The sequence below is a fragment of the Taurulus bubalis genome (genome assembly GCF_910589615.1).
Source record: "Taurulus bubalis genome assembly, chromosome: 7".
NCBI classification, from domain to species: domain Eukaryota; kingdom Metazoa; phylum Chordata; class Actinopteri; order Perciformes; family Cottidae; genus Taurulus; species Taurulus bubalis.
In genome coordinates this window covers 20622087-20644129 of record NC_136595.1, presented here as the reverse complement: position 1 = coordinate 20644129, position 22043 = coordinate 20622087, and the positions used below count along the sequence as shown (strand labels likewise).

Sequence of the window (22043 nt, the reverse complement as noted above, 5' to 3'; positions counted from 1 at the left end):
ATTTCAGGACATTGGTGTCAGCAGTTGGTAGATATTATATGATTGAGCCAATTTAACAACCTTAAAGTAGAAGTCTGTGTGTGTTATGGAAGATGGAATGGAATTGGGAAAGAAATCCTGCTGTATGATGAATGGTAACATAATACAAGTCCACAGCTTGCTGACCTGTGTCTCACGGACGTTCTCCACTGAGAAGTTGAACCAGACTCTGAAGCGGGGGTTGCAGGTGTCGGGGCGGATGAAGAGGTCAAACTCAAACTCACTGATGTAGTCGACCCGGCCGAGGTTCCCTGCAGAGGCAGTAAAAAAGCTTACATTAGCTTTAAGCAGAACTCAGCAGACCACAGCACAGAACCACAGTGCATCATTTCTTCTGCATTCCTTAAAGTTCACAATCAGTGGACTCGAAACATTAGAAACAGACAAACGGAAGAAACAAAGACAAAATGATGTTCTAGCACAGAGGCAGCCTCATTTCAAATTGAGGATCCGCTTTCAAAGACAGATGTGTTAAATCGATAAGTGTCTACTAATAGTGCTTCACTGTCATGGTGGTCTCCTGCATGCTTCATTACTACAGTATCTGCACATTCAACCACATTGGGAAGTTCTTCAAACCAAGTCAGTGCCCACAGAGAGCAGTTACTAGGAGGAGCAGAAAGACCAACAGACGGGGCTTTTCCAGCCATCCATATCCGACACACAATATACTATCCACAGCAAAAAGATCCAGATGATCAGTGGAAGGATAATTAATCCGATGGGAACTATTTCCTCGCTTCCAATTCTCATAGCTGTCTATAAGATGACTGAGTAGTAGATGATTACATGACAAGCTTTCTAAATATAGGCCTTATCTGTATTTTCTGATTCATATGTGGGCACACATGTAGTGGAGACGCTTGTGGTGCATCACGCGTGAATTAATGATTGTCAAAGAAAAAAGACGGCGAGGGGAAGGGGGGTGAGTGGAGAGGGTGTCAGCCTTCATGTCGGAGATACACAGGAAAGAAAATGACAAATTGACAGCTTATTTTCACAGAATGGTGTGCTTAACCCAATACACGAGACCAATCAATTCCAGGCAGCTGTTAAAGAGTTAAGTTCGCTGGCAAACTTGGCAGAGCACAAGGCCCCACGTCCCCCACAACTCTACATCAGGGCACTGTTGACCACCTGGTGGCAAGTAGTTCCAGCGCAGCAGCACGCACACACAGCTGATTATAGACAGATGGGCTAACTACCACACTGTCAAAGTAGATCCCTCTCCTTCTGCCATTGGACAGATATATTACACTAGTCAGCTTGCAACACACACACACACACACACACACACACACACACACACACACACACACACACACACACACACACACACACACGCTGCGCTGCTCCACTGACGCTACCCACAGAAGTGCTATCATCAGTTTATATAGGACCGCAGAAACCTACAAGGCGCTTGATGTATAAACAAGACCAGTATTTCAGGTTAAATTTGTATATTGAACACAGCATGCAGCAGTAACACACAGGCAGCGAGAAAAAAATTGCGAGAGGATATTGTGCAACAATAAGCTGATGATTGATTCGTATTTACATTTGCAGCCCATCCACCAACAGTTTCCGCAGCTAGCACTAATGGTGAGTGGCGTCTCATTCCAGCACACTGGAGCCTGGAAAACATCTCTCTCGCTGCAGGTCGCTTTAAGTGTAAAGGGAGTGGCTGAGCTATGCTGAAATATTGTTGTACTTGATCTGCTCTTTCTTAGACTTTATTCTAGAATTCTACATTCAGGAAGCATTTGCATCATACGATGGTCAGACAATGATAGACAGGCGGAGGAGAGAGTGAGGCAAGAAGTCCATATGCTGAAAATGTACCTTTATTGTGCAGAAATGACATGTGCAGAAGATTTAAGCATGTCTGCCTTATTGTGTCTGTATATGTTCCTGCATGTATGAAAGTACAGGTGAACATAAGCGCTCTCTCTTGTCAGCTTTCAACACATTATGAAAATAATGATACAATAAAAGTGTGATTTAAACTGCATGACCTATGTGTTTATCCAGCTGGCTCTCACATGTGGCAGGCACATTATAATGTACATTATCGTGATATCACAAGATCATACAAGATCAAGTATCCTGTGAGGAGCTAATGGTTAAGGTGTGTGTGACGACACAGAGAGGCAACCTTTTTTGTTCGAAACAACAAATGTGTGAAATTATTATCACGTGGTGAATTTTAAAGTATGTTTAACTCTTTTATTTTGTGCTTGCAGAAACATGTGATTTCCACAAAAATATATGTTCTGAAGTATTTATGATCTCACAGTATGTTACATTTTGATACATTGTAACTTATCCTTCATTTAGCCATGAAAGCAGTGAACTGGCGTATCTTGAGATGATAACTTGTGTGTGATACCATCACTAAGAGAGAGATGATTGATTTGATGACCGCGGCCCCGACTGACCAGCCCGAGTTCATTTTGCACAGCGGCTGGCTAGCTAAGAAGTGGCAGGCAGGCAGGGACTAGCATTTTGGCTGGTTTTGCAATGCAATCTTGAGCCATTGAATGCAGATAAAGCCAAGAGCAGGCAGAGGGTTGAACCAGACACAGCTGCAGCTAGCAAGCACGGACAAAGAGAGAGGAGGCAGACAGCAGAGCAGCACCTGTTCCACAAAGATGTGGATCAAATCGATCATCTCTCATACCGACATCACGGCTATTCCGAGCCAGATACCGCCGATTACACCAAGTTGATAATGGCTCCAACGGTTGCCCTTCCTATCAGTCTTAATAACGCTATTCAATGATACAAAAACACAACCACTCTCTGAGGGCACTTTCGTAATTTACATACACATGCTTTTGTAGATTTCAAGGGAGTTACACCATTATCAGAAACCAATACATTGATTTGTGAAACTCCACTGTGAAAACCACCCTCACATCGTTATAGAATTTCACTACACAGTCAACTGGAAATAACCCCAAAATGATGGCAATCAATGTTTCTCCGTGATTGTTTTGGTTGCATTGCAGTGAGTGAAACTTCTGTATGTCGTTAAGCCAGAAGAAGATTGGACACGTTGTTACAAATGCTGTCAGGGACGACACGGAAACAAAAACTGTGATGGTAATTTACTTTGTTTTCAATGCGTTTTCACAAATCAGGGGTTTCGCTATCATTACTGATGAAGACGGAAAGATTTTACAAAAACATCACTAATTACAAAAGGAAAGCAGAAAAATGCACTGCTAGCTGGGTGCAAGGCACAATCAAGTTGTATTCACACAATTAAGAATGGATTGGGTGTAAACGGGGCCAATATACTGTGTTCGTCTTTGTCACCTCACAGGAATTCATCCACAACAGAACTCTTTGAGGCAAGTGTGACAAAAGACTTCTAGACGCTCCTTGTGACGCCCTCGGCTGCCTGTGGTTGCTCTCACTGAATCCTGAAATCCTGAATACTGATGTGCACAACAACCTGTGTGTGTGTGTGTGTGTGTGTGTGTGTGTGTGTGTGTGTGTGTGTGTGTGTGTGTGTGTGTGTGTGTGTGTGTAGCTATATATTAGAATTCCCAAAAACCCCAAAACTGAGAGATAAAAAAAATCTGAGCAGCTGCATGGAGAATCTGTAGGCAGGTTAGCTTTTTATTGGTACCCAATTTGTTCCCTTTAAGGTCTGAAAATTATTTTTGAATTTAAAATTCCTAGAGTACTCCAAATGCCTATATATCAAGCTATGAGTCTCTATGAAAACCCCAAATAAACTAATATGTAGACAATCCTGGTAGCACAGTTACTGGCCGTGTTTCTGCAGAAGAGCTAAACGACCAAACTCAGTATCTGTGTGCTTGTGAATGCTGTAGCACGGGTAGCAATAGACAGCAGCCATGGGCGGCTGGGTTATTGAGCCTGATGCTGGAAGGCCTGACGTGAGAGATGGCTGCGGCTTCAACGTTAGAATTACATGTTCAGCCCGCGGAGCAGCGGGGATATGACACGCCATTGATCCCCGTTTTAATTTTATGGTGGCTACCTCCAGATTCAAACGCTTTGGTGGGCTGCTAGTCTGACCCTTTTAATCAATCCCACATAATTTAGTATTTAACTAGCGTAAACGGCCAACTGATTTTTGTGAAATGCCCTCTGAACTAGATAAAGCAAAGATAAGTTGTGTTCAGTCTGTGTGATGTTGAGAAGCGATGCACAGTACACCAGATTTGTCAAGAATGATTTTTGGTTCTTTGTGGAACAGACAGACTGTATTAGTGTAAGTGAAACTAATGAACTACAGTCTGCGAGAAGATATGAAAGAGGGGGGGGAAAAGATCATTTCTAGTTCTTGAGATCTCTTGCATAATTCCTCTTGAGTATCATCACTCTCCATATTCTTCTTCAGTGGACTCTTGGCAGGTTATGTTGAATATCAATCTTTGTCCTTGAGGGAAAACTAGTGCAGCAGTTAGACATTAACAAATTGGTTTTCAACGAACAGCTTAGTCCTGCTGGTGCAGCCCAACAAAACACAATTGTTGGTTCTGAACAAGATTTTACACATGACAGCCTCTCCTGGAGGAAAACCCTGAACACAACCCTCCGTCTCTCTCTCTATCTTAGTCAGTCTTTCTCCAATCCCTCCACTCCCGCTGTCTCTCTTTCTCTCTCACACACACCCATGAAAACAAATGAAGTAAAAATGGCAAATTTCAGAGTATTTCTTGTGGAAATCACATAACACTATATGTTGGTGCAGAAAACAAACGTGTTTGTAGAACGGGTCTGAAACCTGCATCATTACACAGGGCCATAGGCAAGTAAACAGGGTGCAAACACGAGGTGGCCAAGTGGACAGTCAGTCATTCACACATGGGCTCACTGCCTGTGTGTGTGTGTGTGTGCGTGTGTGTGTGTGTGTGTGTGTGTGTGTGTGTGTGTGTGTGTGTGTGTGTGTGTGTGTGTGTGTGTGTGAGTGAGTGAGAGCTGGAGAGGGAGCAGAAGAACCTGGCTAATGTAATCCCATTATGGAGGTACAAGAGGGAGCAGTCACAGTGCTCAGCCCACACAATGGGCCGGCCTTCAGCCTGTAGCTATACACTGGATGGATGGTTTCTGCCATGCAGATGGATCATCGTACAGCAGCAGCAGGCCCGCCTGCCTCAGGCCCGAGGTGGAACTCACTCACACAACCAGCCATTAGAATGGTAATAGGGAGTTGTTTCAAAACGAAATAGACTCTGTGGTTACAGTGCCTCCTACTTAGTAGACGTGTTGGCTGTCGTGTCTTAAATCTTACATATTTTCACACACAGGTTCTCACTAATATGTACGAAAAATACATGGAAAATCTTTGGTATACGAATTCACGTTTTGCTTTACCAAAATGAACAATGCCTACTGCTGACAATCTATACATTACATTTCTTTTGACGGACATAGGCACAGCCACAACTTTGTTTAAACACCAGACAAGAGATTAAACGAGTGCTGTAGCGCTGAGGGAGACCAGCCAGCCACCTTTTAAAACGTATTTTTTGCCGTGTTCCATTTCATTATTGGAAAACACATCAGTTTTCCCCCTGGCTGCTCTGCGGTCTGAGGAGGATTCCTGGACACAGAAGAGGGGGACTGATAAAGATAGAATTGATTCCAACCAGCAGCAGCGGCAGCCATAGTGAAGGGGTCTCAGTTTAGACCTGCAGCTAAACGTCTGGTTTTTCTCCCTCTCTCTCTCCCCGTCTCTCTCTCCCCCCCTCGTCTAAAGGCAAGTTGTCACAGAGGCAACATCAATCTCCTGCCTCATGACTTCTTAAAGCCTGCCTTCTCCCCTGATGCCTTATCACTTCATCTGGAGGCAAGATTAAAGAGGTCACCTCCAAGTTTCCACAATCTAACTACCTAACAGGTATACTAAACTGCAGTCTATGTTTTAAAACTGTTTTAAAGGCCGGGATTGGATTTTTGTTTTTCAAGTCAACCTGAAAGGAATAGTTCAACCTTTGAAAAATGTGCTCATTACAGAGAATTAGATGAGAAGATGTATCCCATTCTAATGTCTGTACGATACACTGCCAGCAGCCTGGTAGCTTAGCTAAGCATCAAGACTGGACACAAGTGGAAACAGCTAGCCTGACTAAATCCGCTTACTGATTAACAAATTAGATCTAATCTGTTTTAAGTGTAAAAGCGAGAAGTTGTGGCTTCATGGAGATTTAAGTGCCAGACTATTTCCTGGCAGTCACTTCCTGGAGTCTCTACTGGTTGCTTGGCAAAAGTCATGATGATGATGATGATGATGATAAGACACCTTAACAACAATATTCACATGCCATGTGTAACTTTAAACAGTGATCGGTCCTGTTAGTTATTTCACCTGCCCAATACTTGGCGGGAAGAGAAACCTCTGTACTGTAGTCCAATCACGTTATGAGGCCTCATCATCTGCTTGCTGCCATGGATCGTGGCTTTATTCCTGGTTATATTCATTGAATGTGATGTAACTCCGTTACGTTATTCATTCTAGTCACATGACATCTATTGCTTCTGTCCATCCGGGGAGAGGGATCCTCCTCTGTTGCTCTGCTGAAGGTTTCTTCCCTTTTTTCGTTGTGAAATGTTTTTTACTATCTTTATTTGGGGGAGTTTTTCCTGATCCGATGTGAGGTCCCGGGACAGGGATGTCGTATGTGTACAGATTGTAAAGCCCTCTGAAATGTTGTATTTGCAAATTTGTATTTGTGATGTTGGGCTATATAAAATAAACTGAATTGAATTGAATCAGTGTTGAGTAGGTTGGACGTCTGGAATGTGGAGATATTTTGGCAGTATCATTGGCTTAATGGCCATGAAGGGAATAATACTGTCTCAAACGGAGCTAAACTAACGTTAATCTGAGGTCAACATGAAACAGATCGGTGATGTCTACAGTTCAATAACTGGTTTGATGATGAATGCCTTCAAAGACAAGAGTTTATCACCCAAAGCATGACCATTTAATTAAGCATGCATAGTGCCATAATTATACTCTGAAGTGGTTGATTTAATGTCTCCACCAGCAATTAGAGACTTTCTCTCAAACAAACAACACACTATAACATTACTAATTTACTAACTTCTGACTCCTTTAAATATCTTTAAATATCGGCATTGCACTGTCCCGAGAACATGATCAGTTAATAAACCATGGCCTCCTGTCCACGATATTGTCTGAATGCAAAGACACAACTTCATCTTGTCTGATGTGTTATATAGCGCCACACACACACACACACACACACACACACACACACACACACACACACACACACACACACACACACACACACACACACACACACACACACACACTATAAGTGATTGTGGATTTGTAAACATAATGTTGAAAATTGTGAAAATAATCTTAATATACAACAAAACCAGGATAAGAGCAAACAATAAGAGGGGACAATAAGAGAGGGGGAAAAAAATCATATTGTTACGAGTCTGACTATGCTCCAGTGAGCTCCTCGTTTCAATATGAAGAAAACTGGGCCCGGGGACAGCAGTTGGGCCCGGGGACAGCAGTGAGATATGCAGGCAGCCCACACATATCTGATGATGTACAGGCCTGCCTGCACATTCTAAAGAGAACACAATTTCTAGCTATCCTTTTATAATTGTATTTTTTTTTTCCCATCCAAAAGGCCCTAGAGCTAGACTGGTGCTCCATCTGAAGCGGTTGGTGTAGTAATGGGTCATAGTGATGCATTCATACTCGGACAGGCTTAATTGTATTATCAATCTCATCCAGACAGTACTTTAGACCCACAGCTCTGGACATGCTACTGTCGGACACTCGGCATTAGTATATTGGGGAGTGAACCATGAGCAATTGCAATCTTTACTTTCATCTGTTTCTCGAGCCTAAACCGGTGGGTGTGTTAGCTGGTTGGATGACATTTACATCAGAACTCGGGCGTGGCCATGTGTTTCTTTCTCTCTCTCTCTCTCTCTCTCTCTCTCTCTCTCTCTCTCTCTCTCTCTCACTCTCTCTCTCTCTCTCTCTCTCTCTCTCTCTCTCACTCTCTCTCTCTCTCTCTCTCTCTCTGTCTCTCTCTCTCTCTCTGTCTCTCTCTCTCTCTCTCTCTCTCTCTGCGTCCCGTGTGCCACAGGTCTGTTCCAATGCCATGCTATCTTTTAACAAGTTAATTATATTGAGCCTGACAAAGACTGGGGACGGACAGAGGAGGTGGCAGTGGGACAACTGCCCAGGTCGACTCTTTGTTGTTCTATCTTGTTTTGTTTCTTCTCCTCAGAGCACCCTCCCTCATTGCTTTTCTCTCCTCTTCTCTGTATTCACTTGATGTAATACCCCCCCGTCCCTTTCCTCTCTTCCTCAGTAGTAATCTTTCCAGCGGCTCCAGTGGTGGAGGAGAGTTAGGAGATAAAAGTGCGGGGAGCTGAGGAGTCCTTGGCAAGCCTAAGGCAAGGAGAAGGTCAACAGGCCTGCTAAGAAGGGCTGTTATCATCTTGGTAACATGTTATCAGAGAGCCTGCAGTAGTGTTTATTTACAGTTATTGCTCCCTCTGGGTGCACACTTCGACGCCTGGGGCTGATTGTCTCTGTAATGAGTTCAAGAACACAGTGAGCCAATGCAAGAAAAGAAAAGAAACAAGGGAGGCAAGAAATCACTGGCCAATAACCAATAGGTCAGCAAGGAAGGAAGGAGGAGCCGAAAACTCCAGTCATCGAAAATGTAGGCGAGCCAGACAAAAAGCAACTGTTTTTCTTTCCACTGCCTATATGTCCTGCTGTTCAAGAGCAAACAAATCACCCCAAAGTGGACTGCAGTTTCTCAAATAAGGTATCGCCCAGTTAATCCAGCCCGGCCATAAAGTTTGTTATAAGGCAGGACCACTGCCTGTACTTAAAACACGTGATTTCCATCTCTAATGTTGAGAATCCCTCTTGAAATCTACTTAACCACTGGTGCTTTTTATGTATTTATTTGATTGACCAGTCCAGTATTGTGTGTGCTAATCAGATCGGTCCATATTTAACAGGCTAAAAGGTGAAGTGGCAAGATTGAATCCAGGAGTTGAGCAAATCAGGAGAGAGGATGTCTTTAAACCCAAGGGTGGGTTTTTCAACAGTTAAGAGCAACGCAGAGAAAATCTCTCATTGTGGAGCAGCTTTTCAATCTAGGGAATTACATTAAGTGCTGCTACTGTCAATGCAATGCCAGCTTTTCAGAAAGGGGAAAAAAAAAGAAATGCAGGAAAAGGCATTACTGAATGTCATTCAAAAGCCTTGGCAGACGATCAAGGAGTCTTTCAGCAAGCATTTTCCAGACACAGCACCCAAACCATCGTGCAATTAAGAGAAATTAAGATACAGAGAGAAATATAAATATAAATATATATATATATATATATATATATATATATATATATATATATATATATATATATATATATATAAAGTCACAAGGTACAAATATATTGTTTTTATTTTTTCTAGAATATAACATAAAGGTAATCCATCCTATGACAACCTAATCCATTTTCATACCATCGGATATGGGAGATTAAGAGACATCATTTGGCAAATCAATTTAGACATAATTCATCATTGATGAAGAGCGCAGGGTGCTTTTTGGGATTAGGTTTTACCATCTCAGCAGGAGGCTCCTGATGCCCGATGCATGATGCAGAGATGATAACTGGGATGACTTAATTAAGAAAAAAAGGACTCCAAACAGCTTTGTATCTTGACATCTCTGCATTGTGTTGTGGTTCAAATCATAATGGAGTAGGATGGGATGTACCCTCCAGAACTGAAGCACTAGGAGACAGAGTAGAGTCAAATTAATTAAACACAGTTTTGTATTGTTACAAAAAGAAAAGCATGCTGCATCACAGGAGTGTTTGGAAATTATTTCTTTTGTCATTTTAGGGATCGTGATATTTTTTATTATATTAGTTTCCTAATATTGTTATTGTTGCATTATTTATATTTGCACTTCTCCCACTTTGTATATCGCAACTACTGCATCGAGATAAATAAAGTTTCATCTCATCTTATTATCTTATCTTTAACATAAATCTCTGTGGAAATTGTAGAAACATTTTTCATGTAATTTGCAATAGTTGTACTACGATTCAAGTAAAGGTGATTTCCTTTATATTTGATCATTCACTGTAAATACAGTAAATAGTGTATTTGAAAATAAGGCTAAACATCTGATAACCTCTCCAAACAAATAGATACTACTTTAGTCTGTAAAAAGTAGAGCACATTCCAACAAGTTCACTTAAGAACTGTTTGAAATGTCCACAGGAAAGGAATCCTGATAACAGCATTTGCCCCCCAGGAGTGAATTTCAATGCTGTTTACTTTGAGCAGCAGACCTACAAGATTGCTGCCTGGATGCAGACCAAAATGTTTTCTATCAAAATTCTGCTCCTATCAGTATTTCACCCTTCACTGTATAAGTATATTCTGTACATGAATTTGTGTTATCAAACAAACCCTGGCACACCAATGAAGCTCATCTCACTGAGAGGTTTTCTAAATAAATCAGCAGAATAAACACAGGCATCTTGAAAAACATGAACTGGTAAAGCATCACAAATCCTCGCCATTTTTCTAAACCGCGCAGTCTTGACTGGGATGAAAAATGAGACGTCTGCTCTGAAACTCTGTTTATGGTGTCAGGAATTGCTTCGAAATGAATTACCGGATGAATCACTGGAGCCTTTGCGCGTGAGCGCTACTTGTGCAATGCCAAAACCTGGTTGCAGTCATTTTCACTTACGGCACACTTGTATCAAGATGCTGGAGGCGGGCCCTGAGCCAATGAGTGGTGATGCTCCAAAGTACATTTAGAACACAAAATCGCCTCAAGCTGGAATTTGAAAACAACAACAAAGTTAAACCTGTTTGTGTCAAACCACATCCTGAAAGTTGAAGTAACAAAAATGCCAATTTGTAGGTTACAAAAAGGCCCTTTTCTTATAAAACCCAGTGTCCAAATACGCCTCCCCTCAACCTTTCCAAATCTCACAGCCACACCGTGTGTACAGTTGATAATCAAATCCTTTCCTTACTTAAAAAGTCCAAAACATGATTGCTGATGCTGCTAGCATTTGGTGACATTTTGAGAAGGTGAGGTGCTGGCTGGGTCTCCTATGTAAAGCTCATATCAGAATCATCAACAATTAACTTACAAAACACTGAGGTTGTTTGTGCTACTTCCTGGCAGAGGAGGCATCTCCGACCACCGCAACTGAGCCAATGTGTTCACTCAGTGATTAGACGGGACCATATGCAACAGGATTATCGCTCTATTTCACTCGCTCTGCATTCTGTGCAATCCTACTGATATCACTTCTCACCTCCCATGGCAGAGCACTCAGTCAAGCCCCCTTGAAGCCATGTGATAAAAGGAAGATAGTTGTTGTGTGTAGTTATTGTGATTCTCAGATTGACCACCTTTGGAGTGTTTGTTCTGCTCAGACAATCAAATAAAGATAACAAACAAAAGGTGAAGCAGAAGAAATGAGCAGAAGAACAACCCTGAAATGACCTTTTAAGTTAAAATGACAAACTTGTTAGCCACTTAGTTGCCTTTTTACTAGTTGTTCCAATACCAGTATTGCAAAAGGCTCCTATAAAGCCTAACATTCTGGATCAGGTATTGGCGAGTATGCAAGTCTTCGATATCACTTATTCACATATCGGTATTGCACATGTGATACTCTAAAGAAAGAAGCAAGATGGCTCCCATCTCCCATCGTAGGCTCTGGGAAAAAGGTGGAATCCAAAACCTCTGCAAGAACTAGCTAACAAGTGAGCTGTCTCGCTTCTTGCTCATCTCTGTTGAGAGTTACACATGCGCGGTACCGGTCAGGTAGGTGCTCGCTGAAAGTCAAAATGTCAGCAATCAGTGTTGTAGTCAAGGCCAGCTACACGCAAACAAAGTCATGACGAAGACCAGAGTATCCAGAAAGAGACAAGAACAAGTCAAGATCAAGACCAGACCAGCGAGAGTTCCACAGCAGCATGACACTGACGATAAAATGTGAAACATTCAAACTACTGAGGCACTCCTGAAATGGATCGGAAAGATCCACATTCCCATGAAAACTCCCACAGAATACAAATGCAGATTCCTCTTTAGTCACCTCTTTTATTGCTATATATAATGTACATGTGCGTATGTATGCGTGTACCAGGGAAAATGTATTGACAAAATAATCAAAAGGCATTGCCAAGGGGAATTTTACATGCGAGAAAGTTCATTTGTTTTCTATCAGCAAACGCAGTAATGATGTGAACAAATAAATCAAACAATGCATGGACAACAACGCAGTAGTGTTCTTGTCAGACTCCTGAGTCCAAGATCGAGAACTTCAAAAAGTGATCTTGAGACGGGTCAAAAACATATATACAGTCACTAGACACTGCATGCAAGTTTTAGTGCTTAGCAATGCCCCTGTTGGGAAGCTTCCCTCAGGGTCAAACACATCCCAACTCACATGGCATGATATGGCACAAGAAAGGACATAAAGCCGACAAAATATGCCCGAAGAAAGCCAGAGATAGGACACGGCGATAATAAAAAACACAATAATAATAAAGAGTAATCTCTTATGGATACAAATGGCCAATAAATAGCATAAATCAAAAGCAACGGTCTTGCCAACAGTCCCTGGACAACTCAAATTTATCTCCATACTCTACTCTTAAAAGAAAGAGAGGAGAGAAAACTGCTAAAAGGGAAACTGGAGAGGCCATTTAGTGATTTGAGCAGTGAAGCTTCTCCGCTGCCAAGGACATGTAAGAGAGACAGAGAGACTGGGAGTGCATCTCAATACATCAGATGTCAGGAGTGCTCCCTCCCACTCAGATGAATGGATCTTGTTTTGGAAAGCCCATAAGAGTTAGAGCAATCTAAGGCTGGTGAGCTATACGCAAAAAAAAAATACAGTTCATGTAGAAAATCGAAAGCCATAGGAGTGCACGTTTCACAATACTGAGTAACATCCTCATATGAAAGGGAGAAATATCCGACTTTTGATGATGTTGAATAAAGTAATGTATTTATTTGTACAGTATTTCCCTCTGTCCTACCTCTGCTCCTGGGTTGTTTCATCAGAGAGGGAGCGAGGCGAGTCAGAGAGCTGTATACTGCAGCAAGCTCCGGCCTCTCCAAAGCCACTCATACTGAGCATCTAGCTTGATTGTAAAAACGTTTCCCTCTTCTTTAATCAATGGAAAATCAACTATCCTGATTCATGGGGCACTCTGGAGTATATAAATATCTTCTGACAAGCTTGACTGCGTTCTCTCCCAACCAGCCCCCACCCCAGTATTCATATTATTCTTTTCTTCTGTACTCCCTTATTTCCTTTCCTCTTCCCAGCCATCTCTCTCTCTCTCTCTCTCTCTCTCTTGTTCTATGTTTCTATGCCTCTGTCTTTGCTCTGTAAATGTTGCTTTAGCTACAACTCTAATCAGTCATTCTTTAGAGGGATTGTGCAGCCGCAACATGACCGTTTCTGGGAGAAGATAAGGCCGGACAGATTAAACACAATGTTCAGTGTTGGAAGAAAGGAACGAGAAAATTAAAAGGGGGCAAAAAAACAAAAAGGGAAAAACAAAGAAGCTTTCATCGTCAGTGAACAGTGGAAATATTTTTCCAACATTTATCCTCATTACTTATCTCCTGGCAGCCGTTTTTCTCTCTTTTCTTTCTTCATCTCGACGATAAAGGAACTATTTCTTCATCAATTATCATTACTGAGGGGTGATTTCAAATCTGCAAGTCCATGAAGTGCTTGAGCGATTTTCATAAGGTCGTTAATGTCAGAGGTGGAAACCTTCGTTTGGAGAAAGTGTTGGCTTAAAGCATAAAAACAGGCATTGACCTACTTTTGATATTTTTCTGACGATGAGATCAGGCCAGCAGTGAGCGTTCAATCCTCTAGATTCATAGTTTAGTGTGTCAGATATCGTGTTGCATAATTAGCCACATAACTGACAACACAGAATAATCTGTAAACATTGTATTTTGAATTATATGAAGATGATATTGACTGAATAAGATGTGAAATGAAAACAGTGAATAGGCAATATAGTAGACAAACACAATCCTAAACTATTTAGATTACTTAAGACATCTGAAGAAGTGTCCTTCAGCAGCTGTTATGTTGACATGAGTAGGTTAGATAAGACATTCATAAAAAGGTGAATTTATTAATATTGTCATTCTGTACGATCATATTTTTTCATGCTCATTTAATGACTGATAATCGTGACGAAATACACAAGTCAGGTGAGCAACAGAAATACATCTTCACTATTTGGATCCTCACCGACAAAAACACTGATGTGTGCATATCTGTCCTCCAGTCTGCCATATAAGTTGGATTGTATTGAGTGAATTGATTGTGAAGCCAGATGAGTCTATGGGTTGTGCTTATCAATGGACCCCATTAAACACACTCCCCACCCCCAGGGAATTTCTTTGACTATGTTAGTCATTGTCAGCAGACAGCAGTCGGACTAATCAATGAGTGCTTAATTACATCTGATGCAGAGTCCAGAGGTGCAGTAAAACAATATGCCCGCACTGCCTCATCTTTTGGAGAGACAGATAGCACTTTCGTCAGCGACATTGTGAGGATCCACCCGCAAAAGAATTTGGGACTTAGCTGAAAATGTCAACAGTTGGAGTGTGTGACGAAACAAATGTGACAAGACAAGATAAGAATGTCATTTGGATTTGACTCTAAAAACAATTAGGCTGCTCTAATCACTTTCATGAATCTCTGTCTCTTGACACAATACACAGCAATGGGCCAAGACTTAATGTTTACAGATTAACAAAGTCGTCAATTCTCTACCATGATTTTTGCATTGTCCTAAGTAGCATAAAAAGATGATCTCAACGAGTAAAGCCATATTTGCATATGTTAATGAGCATTTGCATATTGCGCTTTACACAGTCAACTAAAGCAATAAGTAAGGTTTGCAATGACTTAAGAAAACAGTCATCATCATCATACTGTATGTTATCGTTAAGCAGAAGTTAAAAAAGGCTTTTAGTGGTTCAAAATAACTCTGTGTCAGGATACCTGTTGGCTCCTGTATATAAATCTGTGGGCCATCACTGGCTCTGATCAGCATAGAACTGACAACAAAGTGAATTAAGCCTCATCTAAATGTAAATGAGGTGTTTATACCTTTGGCAAACAGCTTACATAACCAGTGTCTATTTCAATAAACCAAATAGATGTTATTCTGTGCTATACTAGTACAACCAAATAAAATCAGTGCTTTATAAAAAATGTACATGGATGCAGGTAGCTGTCGACCAAAGGAAGAAAAAAAAGGCACAAAACCTCACTGAGTTATAGGTCTGCATGAATTTCAAATGAAATCGTCCTCTTGAAATGCGCTATTCAATCTGGTTCGAGAGAGTAAAATAGACATAGACTGTCACGAAAGACCATTTCAATAGCTCTTAGAAATATACATGGCCATCCAACATGCAATACATGAGGCGGGAGCTTACACACTCGTTTCCAATTTCCTTCCTGTCATCGGTATCACAGATATCAGACTGGATGTATGAACAACAGCAGCTCGTTTTAAAAGCCTTACTGATACTTCAGGTATGCATACAATCTCATCAAGTTTGAATATGGGCAGTAAAGCCATCCTGGTTGGATGAACCAAGAAATCCTAAGTTGTTTAAAAAGTTTAGAAATTGTATGAATAAGTAGAACATAAAAACACTTCCACAGATTAAAAACACATGTGTCCTATCAACATTTGGACTATTACTGTGCATAACATTAAAGATAATAAAGAGCAAGGGTTCGTTTCTCGTTTGAACGATATCAATCCAAGTCAAGTGTGTTGGAGTTATGCAGTGTAACTCACTGTATTTAAGTAAATCAGTAATGAATGAAAACACAGATGCTATTTTTCTGTGCTAAAATTCCTGTTCATATTAAGCCAACATTACTCATTCCACTGATAAATGTGTGTATTATTTACTTCTTTTACCAGTGGCTTCTTAATAAGAGTCTCATAAATCAAATAAAAATATGTTTGTTTTTTATACTTGGCTGTCCCAACTCACGTATAGCAATGTGGGTTGTTGAGATTGCAATGCATTTTCTAGAAAGAATTTCAGCTTTCTATTTCATTCAATGTAAATTAAACATATTGCATATTTACACCCTGAACCAAATATTTGATAGTTACCTTCCCGCTAGGGTGGGTTCTGTACTTTAGAAGAAAACAAATTATATTTGTTGAAATGTTCTATATATCCTGAGATTAAATGATTTGGTAGTGAACAGAATGAGGCCAATTGATTTGACGGGCTTTAACTTTGCACACTCTTCAATAGAGTATTCCACAAGCTGCTAGTTTGACAGCTGTGAGAACTAACAATAGCTATGTTTGTTGTTTCTGTTGATTGTGATCCTTTGTGGGGCGGGGCTTTGAGGGGAAGACCAAATGGACGGGCTCAGTGTTGGTGACTTTCTTGCTTGATCAGCGACTTTTGGAGCTAGTGCTACTTTCTTTGGAAAAGAGGTGGCCACACTCGGCTGGGTTTTAAGGATGGATAACTATTCAAATTGATCTTACTCTTTCTTGCTGGTAAGGAGGACCCAGATAAATAAGATGTTCATTGTACAGAGAGAGTAACTGTCTGTCATCTGTGCATATCCCCAAAAAAATATCTTGAATTTTGGTGTCCCTAATTTTACCTACCCTAGCTTTAAAGGATAACAATGTCATTCATACTATGGTAAAATGATGACATTGATATAATTAGTAAATGGAGTGGATTCAGTAGCTTGTACACATTATATTCTGCCTTTTAACTGCCTGGTACAAGTTATCCTGGCATAGACAATGATTACACTATGAAAGAACTATCATAAACTAATATCAAGGCTTACTTTCAAGTAAGGTGGAAAAAATCCGTAATGCTTAACTGAAACGGCAACAGGGCATTAATTTGACATTAGCTGGCAAACATCAATTCATCCCCCATTGTAACTTTAGTAATGCATTTACTGGAAAGAGATTAATATCAATTCCATAAATCATTCAGGAGATACATCCGGAGCCAGAGACACTGGTATGTTAGCTGATCTCAGTGTGGAAGCTCAGCGGCCATTAATCAATGTCTGAGCTCCTCTGGCCATGTCATCTGGGAGAAAAGGCACATTTATAAAAAGGGCAATCACCACACTGATATCTCAGCACAATCCTCCTAATGTTACATTTATTTAGATCTTTACGCAGCTGTGCTATATATGCATTCATCTTCATACGCCTCTTGTCTACAAAACTGTGGTTTAGGTTCCCCGTTTCCTTTTTTATCCCTTCATGTGCCCATACAGGAGTGGTTACACTGAACATATTCTCGTATTCTCTTACTCTGGAAAAGTGTATCTGAGACTTTATGATAGTTGCAGTTCATCTCAGTCTGCCTGTGGTAATAGGAAATCATCTCAGCCTAATCTCCAAACAGAGATTCTGTCCAAGAGAGAGCGGCTGATTCCTGATTTACTTGGCCTACCTGTGTGCTTGACTGTGTGCGGGTCTAACCAACTGACCTGTGGTCATAACTTCTTTATTTTCATTGTTGTGCCATTCAGCTGTCAGACAAAATGGCAAATAAAGGCCATTAACAAATGGCACTTGAGCACATTAACTTGATCGTACTGTATGCCTAGCACGGTGACATGTCAATCACCCTTTCCAGTATACTTGACATATATCTCATTTCAGCCACACTGGCCATAGTACAGGAGGTATAGAAGTAGAAGATGGCTGCAAGAAAATATCTCAAACAAGACCTGCGCTTAAGTCCCTGCGCTGATTTCTAGTTATTTATAATAAAGATTTTAAGAGCCGAGCACTTCTCTATAAATCTTTATATGAAGTCCCTGATTATACTGTTGCCAAGATATGTTGGAATGTTGATAGAGCTTTCAGATACACAGACTCACAGTCAGTTGCTGTATACAAAATGATCTCAAGCAAGTATATAAGCTGAAGGTGCCTTCAGCTTTTGCACCCAAACCCTGGAATAGATTTCTTATTGACTTCTGTAAACCTGCTTCAAACGCTTTCTTTACATATAAAACACTTTGATTTGAATGTATTCTATTAAAAAGGCAAAACAGACTGTAAATTGATACGTTATTAGTAGCATAGTAGCAGTATTTAGTAGTATAAGTTATGTTAATGGTATTAGTTGGGGCTCATTTTATGACTAAAAAACAGCTCAATGTTATCCAGGAAATGTTTGCCAGTATTTTCATTATCCAGGTATTTCCAGGTGTTCAAACATCGGAATGTTTATAGTTTCAAGGATGTGTCAATGCATTCAAATATCCACCTCTTTATGTGTGTGTGTGTGTGTGTGTGTGTGTGTGTGTGTGTGTGTGTGTGTGCGTGCGTGCGTGCGTGAGTGAGTGTGTGTGTGTCTTTGCTGTGTTACGTGAGGGAGGTTCCCATACAAAATCTTGCAATGATGCTTACTTGCAGCCTCCTCCATAACAGTGGTACATAATACCAAAGTAGGACGTCACCAACATGAAAATAGCAATACAAAACATTTATTGGATTAACACTTTAACTCCTAAATTATTTTACTGCCGTACCTTTCACACGTTTACTACTTACCACTCTCAAAGCAAGCATCAAAAAGAAGATGTCCTTTTCGCGGAGATCCGGAGTAACCTGGTGGGCTCACCATCAGCTTGTTCACATTTCCCACCAAGGCATCCTCTCCTCCAGTTTCACTACCTGAAGGAAGAACAAGTGCAATGTGTAAGATTAGGATGAGTCTCACCTATGCAAATGTTTTAAGTATAAATTTGACACATAATTGGGTCTTTGCATATCAAGGCCCAATTAATATGTATTTACATTAAAAGCATTACCACTGTTGTTTGGTTTTAAGTGAGTAGTGGATGAGAATAAACGTCATTGGGTTATCCTAAAGCCATCTGCATTAGAAATGTAAAATGTGTTCTGTTTACAAGCACGGTGAACTATACAGATGCAAAGACATCTGCAGCAGACCACACATTTAGATTGTGTCCAGTAGTATTTATTTTATTTGAAATATGTAACGTTATGCACTATGTCTGGTTCAAAATCTGTGTTGTGTTTTTTTATCAACACAGTGGTCCTTACCAATTTCTTGGCATTTGTTCACGGTGTATGTCTTTAATTTAGGAACTAACGGACGAACAACAAATAAGCCTAACTCTAGAAATATCGACAGCTAGCTTATTAGCCCCCATCAGTTCAGTGGAGCACTAAGCTAGCAGCAGATACTCACAGCCACTACACCTGCTGCTGCTTTACGTCAACAGCATTTTTTTGGAAGTATTTCCGTGAGCTAACGTACATTGCCATCACATGTCTTGCCACGTGGTTGGCTCATGTCTTCAACAGCAATGCCAGCTCCTAACAAACTGGTGCCATGCCCCTTGTTTACATCCTTGCCACCCTGCTAGCTAGAGAGCGTTAGCGCGCTTTACGTCAGTGCGCCAAAACAAAGACACGCAGCGAGCCCGAAACATGCAGCTGTTATACATCGGACAGCTGGGCGTCACCATGCGTGTTTCCGCTCGTAAAGCGACGAAGAAGAAGCCAGGTATGGCTCGTGTTTACACACCAGTCTCGACGTCTCTAACAGGGTTTTCCTCCATCTTCCTTTCCGTTCTGTCACTGAGCAGCCGACGCTCCATGTGTGTTGCCAAGGCAACGTAGCAGGAGGAAGAGGCAGAGGCGCTGATCACCATCACCACGAGACCTCGGTTTATTGTGCAGGTCATGGAGGTAAGCTGAGCCGAGTCCACGTGCTGAAGTATATACAATAGCAACAACAAGCTATGTTGATTTGCTGTTGATGATTTTTTGCACTTGGATCTTAAATTCACAAATCATTAAACAGACCTAAAGCAAAACAGAAGTAGCAAAAATCACGATCAGTGTTTTTTTTTTCTGGAGTGCTGATTCCATGTCTTAAACTATCAGTGTGGCTAGAAGATGATTCCTAAAGACACCATTTAGATTTAGTCTCTGTCTGAAAAACCCAAATCCTAACATTTACAAAATGTACCGAATTAACAGTTCCAATACTATTGCTATTATGTTTAGGGAAGATCTTCGTGTGTCAGCGTGAAACATACAACTTTCACATTTTGCAGGCAACACTAAACTAGCAATTACTCCCATTGCACTTAATCTGAACTGTAATCATTTTATTGTACACACCTTACTTTTATCATACCCATACCTGCATTTGTAATGGTATTTTCGGAGAAGAAAGCCAATCATTTAATCATCCTGCCGATTGATTAAAGCTGGAGGTTTTCTAGACAATTGTAGCATAGATGTCATCAAGGCCAATCAAGCCTATTTCTTTCCCATTACAAAGGCTGCACCTGATTAAGTACATCAAATGAGCAGTCGCACAGCTCCTGGAGCAAGAGGCTTACAGGCTGCTGCTAATTTTCAGGTTATAAACTGTGCATAACAGGACCAAATGAAAAAGACCAGGGAGAGGGCAATGATTTTTCTCTCTGTGTGTGATCTGTGTTTGATGGCAAGCATCAACAGGCCGCTGAGTAGATAGGTCAGACTGATTATTTTTCAGATGACAGGAAGAGAATACAGAGCTGCTGTGTAATATTTCGCTAAAATTGAAAATTGAATAGCTGTCCTCCATGCTATGTCATTCCTTGAACACTATGCCAATTAAAGAGCTCTATGGCGGTACAATCATTCATTTTCAAAAGGGAGATTGAAATTGAATTATGGAGCATGAGAAGAATGAATTAGATACGCTACATGTTTCCCTTGTTTCTCAGCTCTTATCAAATAGAGAGACTGCACATAGTTGAGTTTAACGCAAGATCCTGGCTCGTTCTGCCAGATCTTGTGGCTGAAACTCACATTTGGTTGTTGGCTTGTGAAAGAACATTATTTTTAATAGTATCACAGTTATAATTGAAAATACATAACATGACATGATCTGTCAGATATGGGTATGTGTAATGTCTCTTGTTGTAGGCTGTGACATTGTTATTTTTAGGGGAAACTGAAATCAAGGTATGATTGGTAAGGATTATTTAAATCTACTTATTACAAACAATTAAATGTAATAGGATGTAAACGTATGGGAGTTTCTTGCAGCAAAGACTTGATGTTGTGATAGTTCTCCTTTTCTCCATATTCTATATTAGGGTGTCCTCCTTTAGGACATGTTTGAAGAAGGAGAAAAAAATACAACACTTTCAACAATAACTCCTCTACTTTCTGCCCAAGCACTCTGTATGCCTACAGTTTGTGCTTTTTTTATGTCATGATGTCTGCAAAGTGCAGTAATGATTTAATGAACACATCCATCTCTTGAAAACAGGAGAACATGAAAAAGAAGTACAGTCCACACCGTGGTCTCTCAAATTTTAATTATCTCTCAGGAGAGTGTATTTTTATATGCTTATCAAAACATTTTTGACCTTTAATGATTTCTGAACATACGAATGTGCTTCACATGTTGTGCTTCACGTGTAGACATCCCTGTCATGATTTAATACTGAATGTAACATTAAGAAACTGGGGCTATTTTGAGCGTGGGTGGCGAGCGACACATCGCACCATCACAATCCAGTCAGAAAGCCCTCGGGGAAACAGGAGCTTTGGCACTGCAAAGGTATTTTTAAGCCCTGCGTTTCATTCTTTCAGAAAGATACTCTTTCTTCTAAACTGTGAAATGATCAAATAAGTCAGTGCTTGTAGCTCAGTACCACAACTGAAGGAAAGCAAAAAAAATCTTGTTTATGTTTCCAGCCTGAAGCTCTGTGTGAACGTGTGTGTGTGTGTGTGTGTGTGTGTGTGTGTGTGTGTGTGTGTGTGTGTGTGTGTGTGTGTGTCTGTGTCTGTGTGTGTGTGTGTGTGTGTGTGTGTCTGTGTGTGTGTTCTGGGTGACAAA

General features: G+C 40.7%; 1 protein-coding gene across 2 annotated transcripts in view; it reads right to left on the bottom strand.

Moving 5' to 3' along the window:
• Positions 1–19758, bottom strand: part of agbl4 (AGBL carboxypeptidase 4) — a gene marked incomplete at its 5' end in the record, with an annotated part of 246047 nt that extends 226289 nt beyond the window's left edge. Inside the window, 3 exons of one of the 2 annotated variants that reach the window (XM_079220896.1) lie at positions 166–290; positions 18719–18837; positions 19718–19758. In XM_079220896.1, the coding sequence (XP_079077022.1) occupies positions 166–290; positions 18719–18837; positions 19718–19755 (282 nt within the window). Of the gene's footprint in view, positions 1–165; positions 291–18718; positions 18842–19717 lie in introns of both variants that reach the window. The other variant, XM_079220895.1, reaches the window with a different exon arrangement.
• Between the last annotated feature and the right edge of the window lie 2285 nt (positions 19759–22043).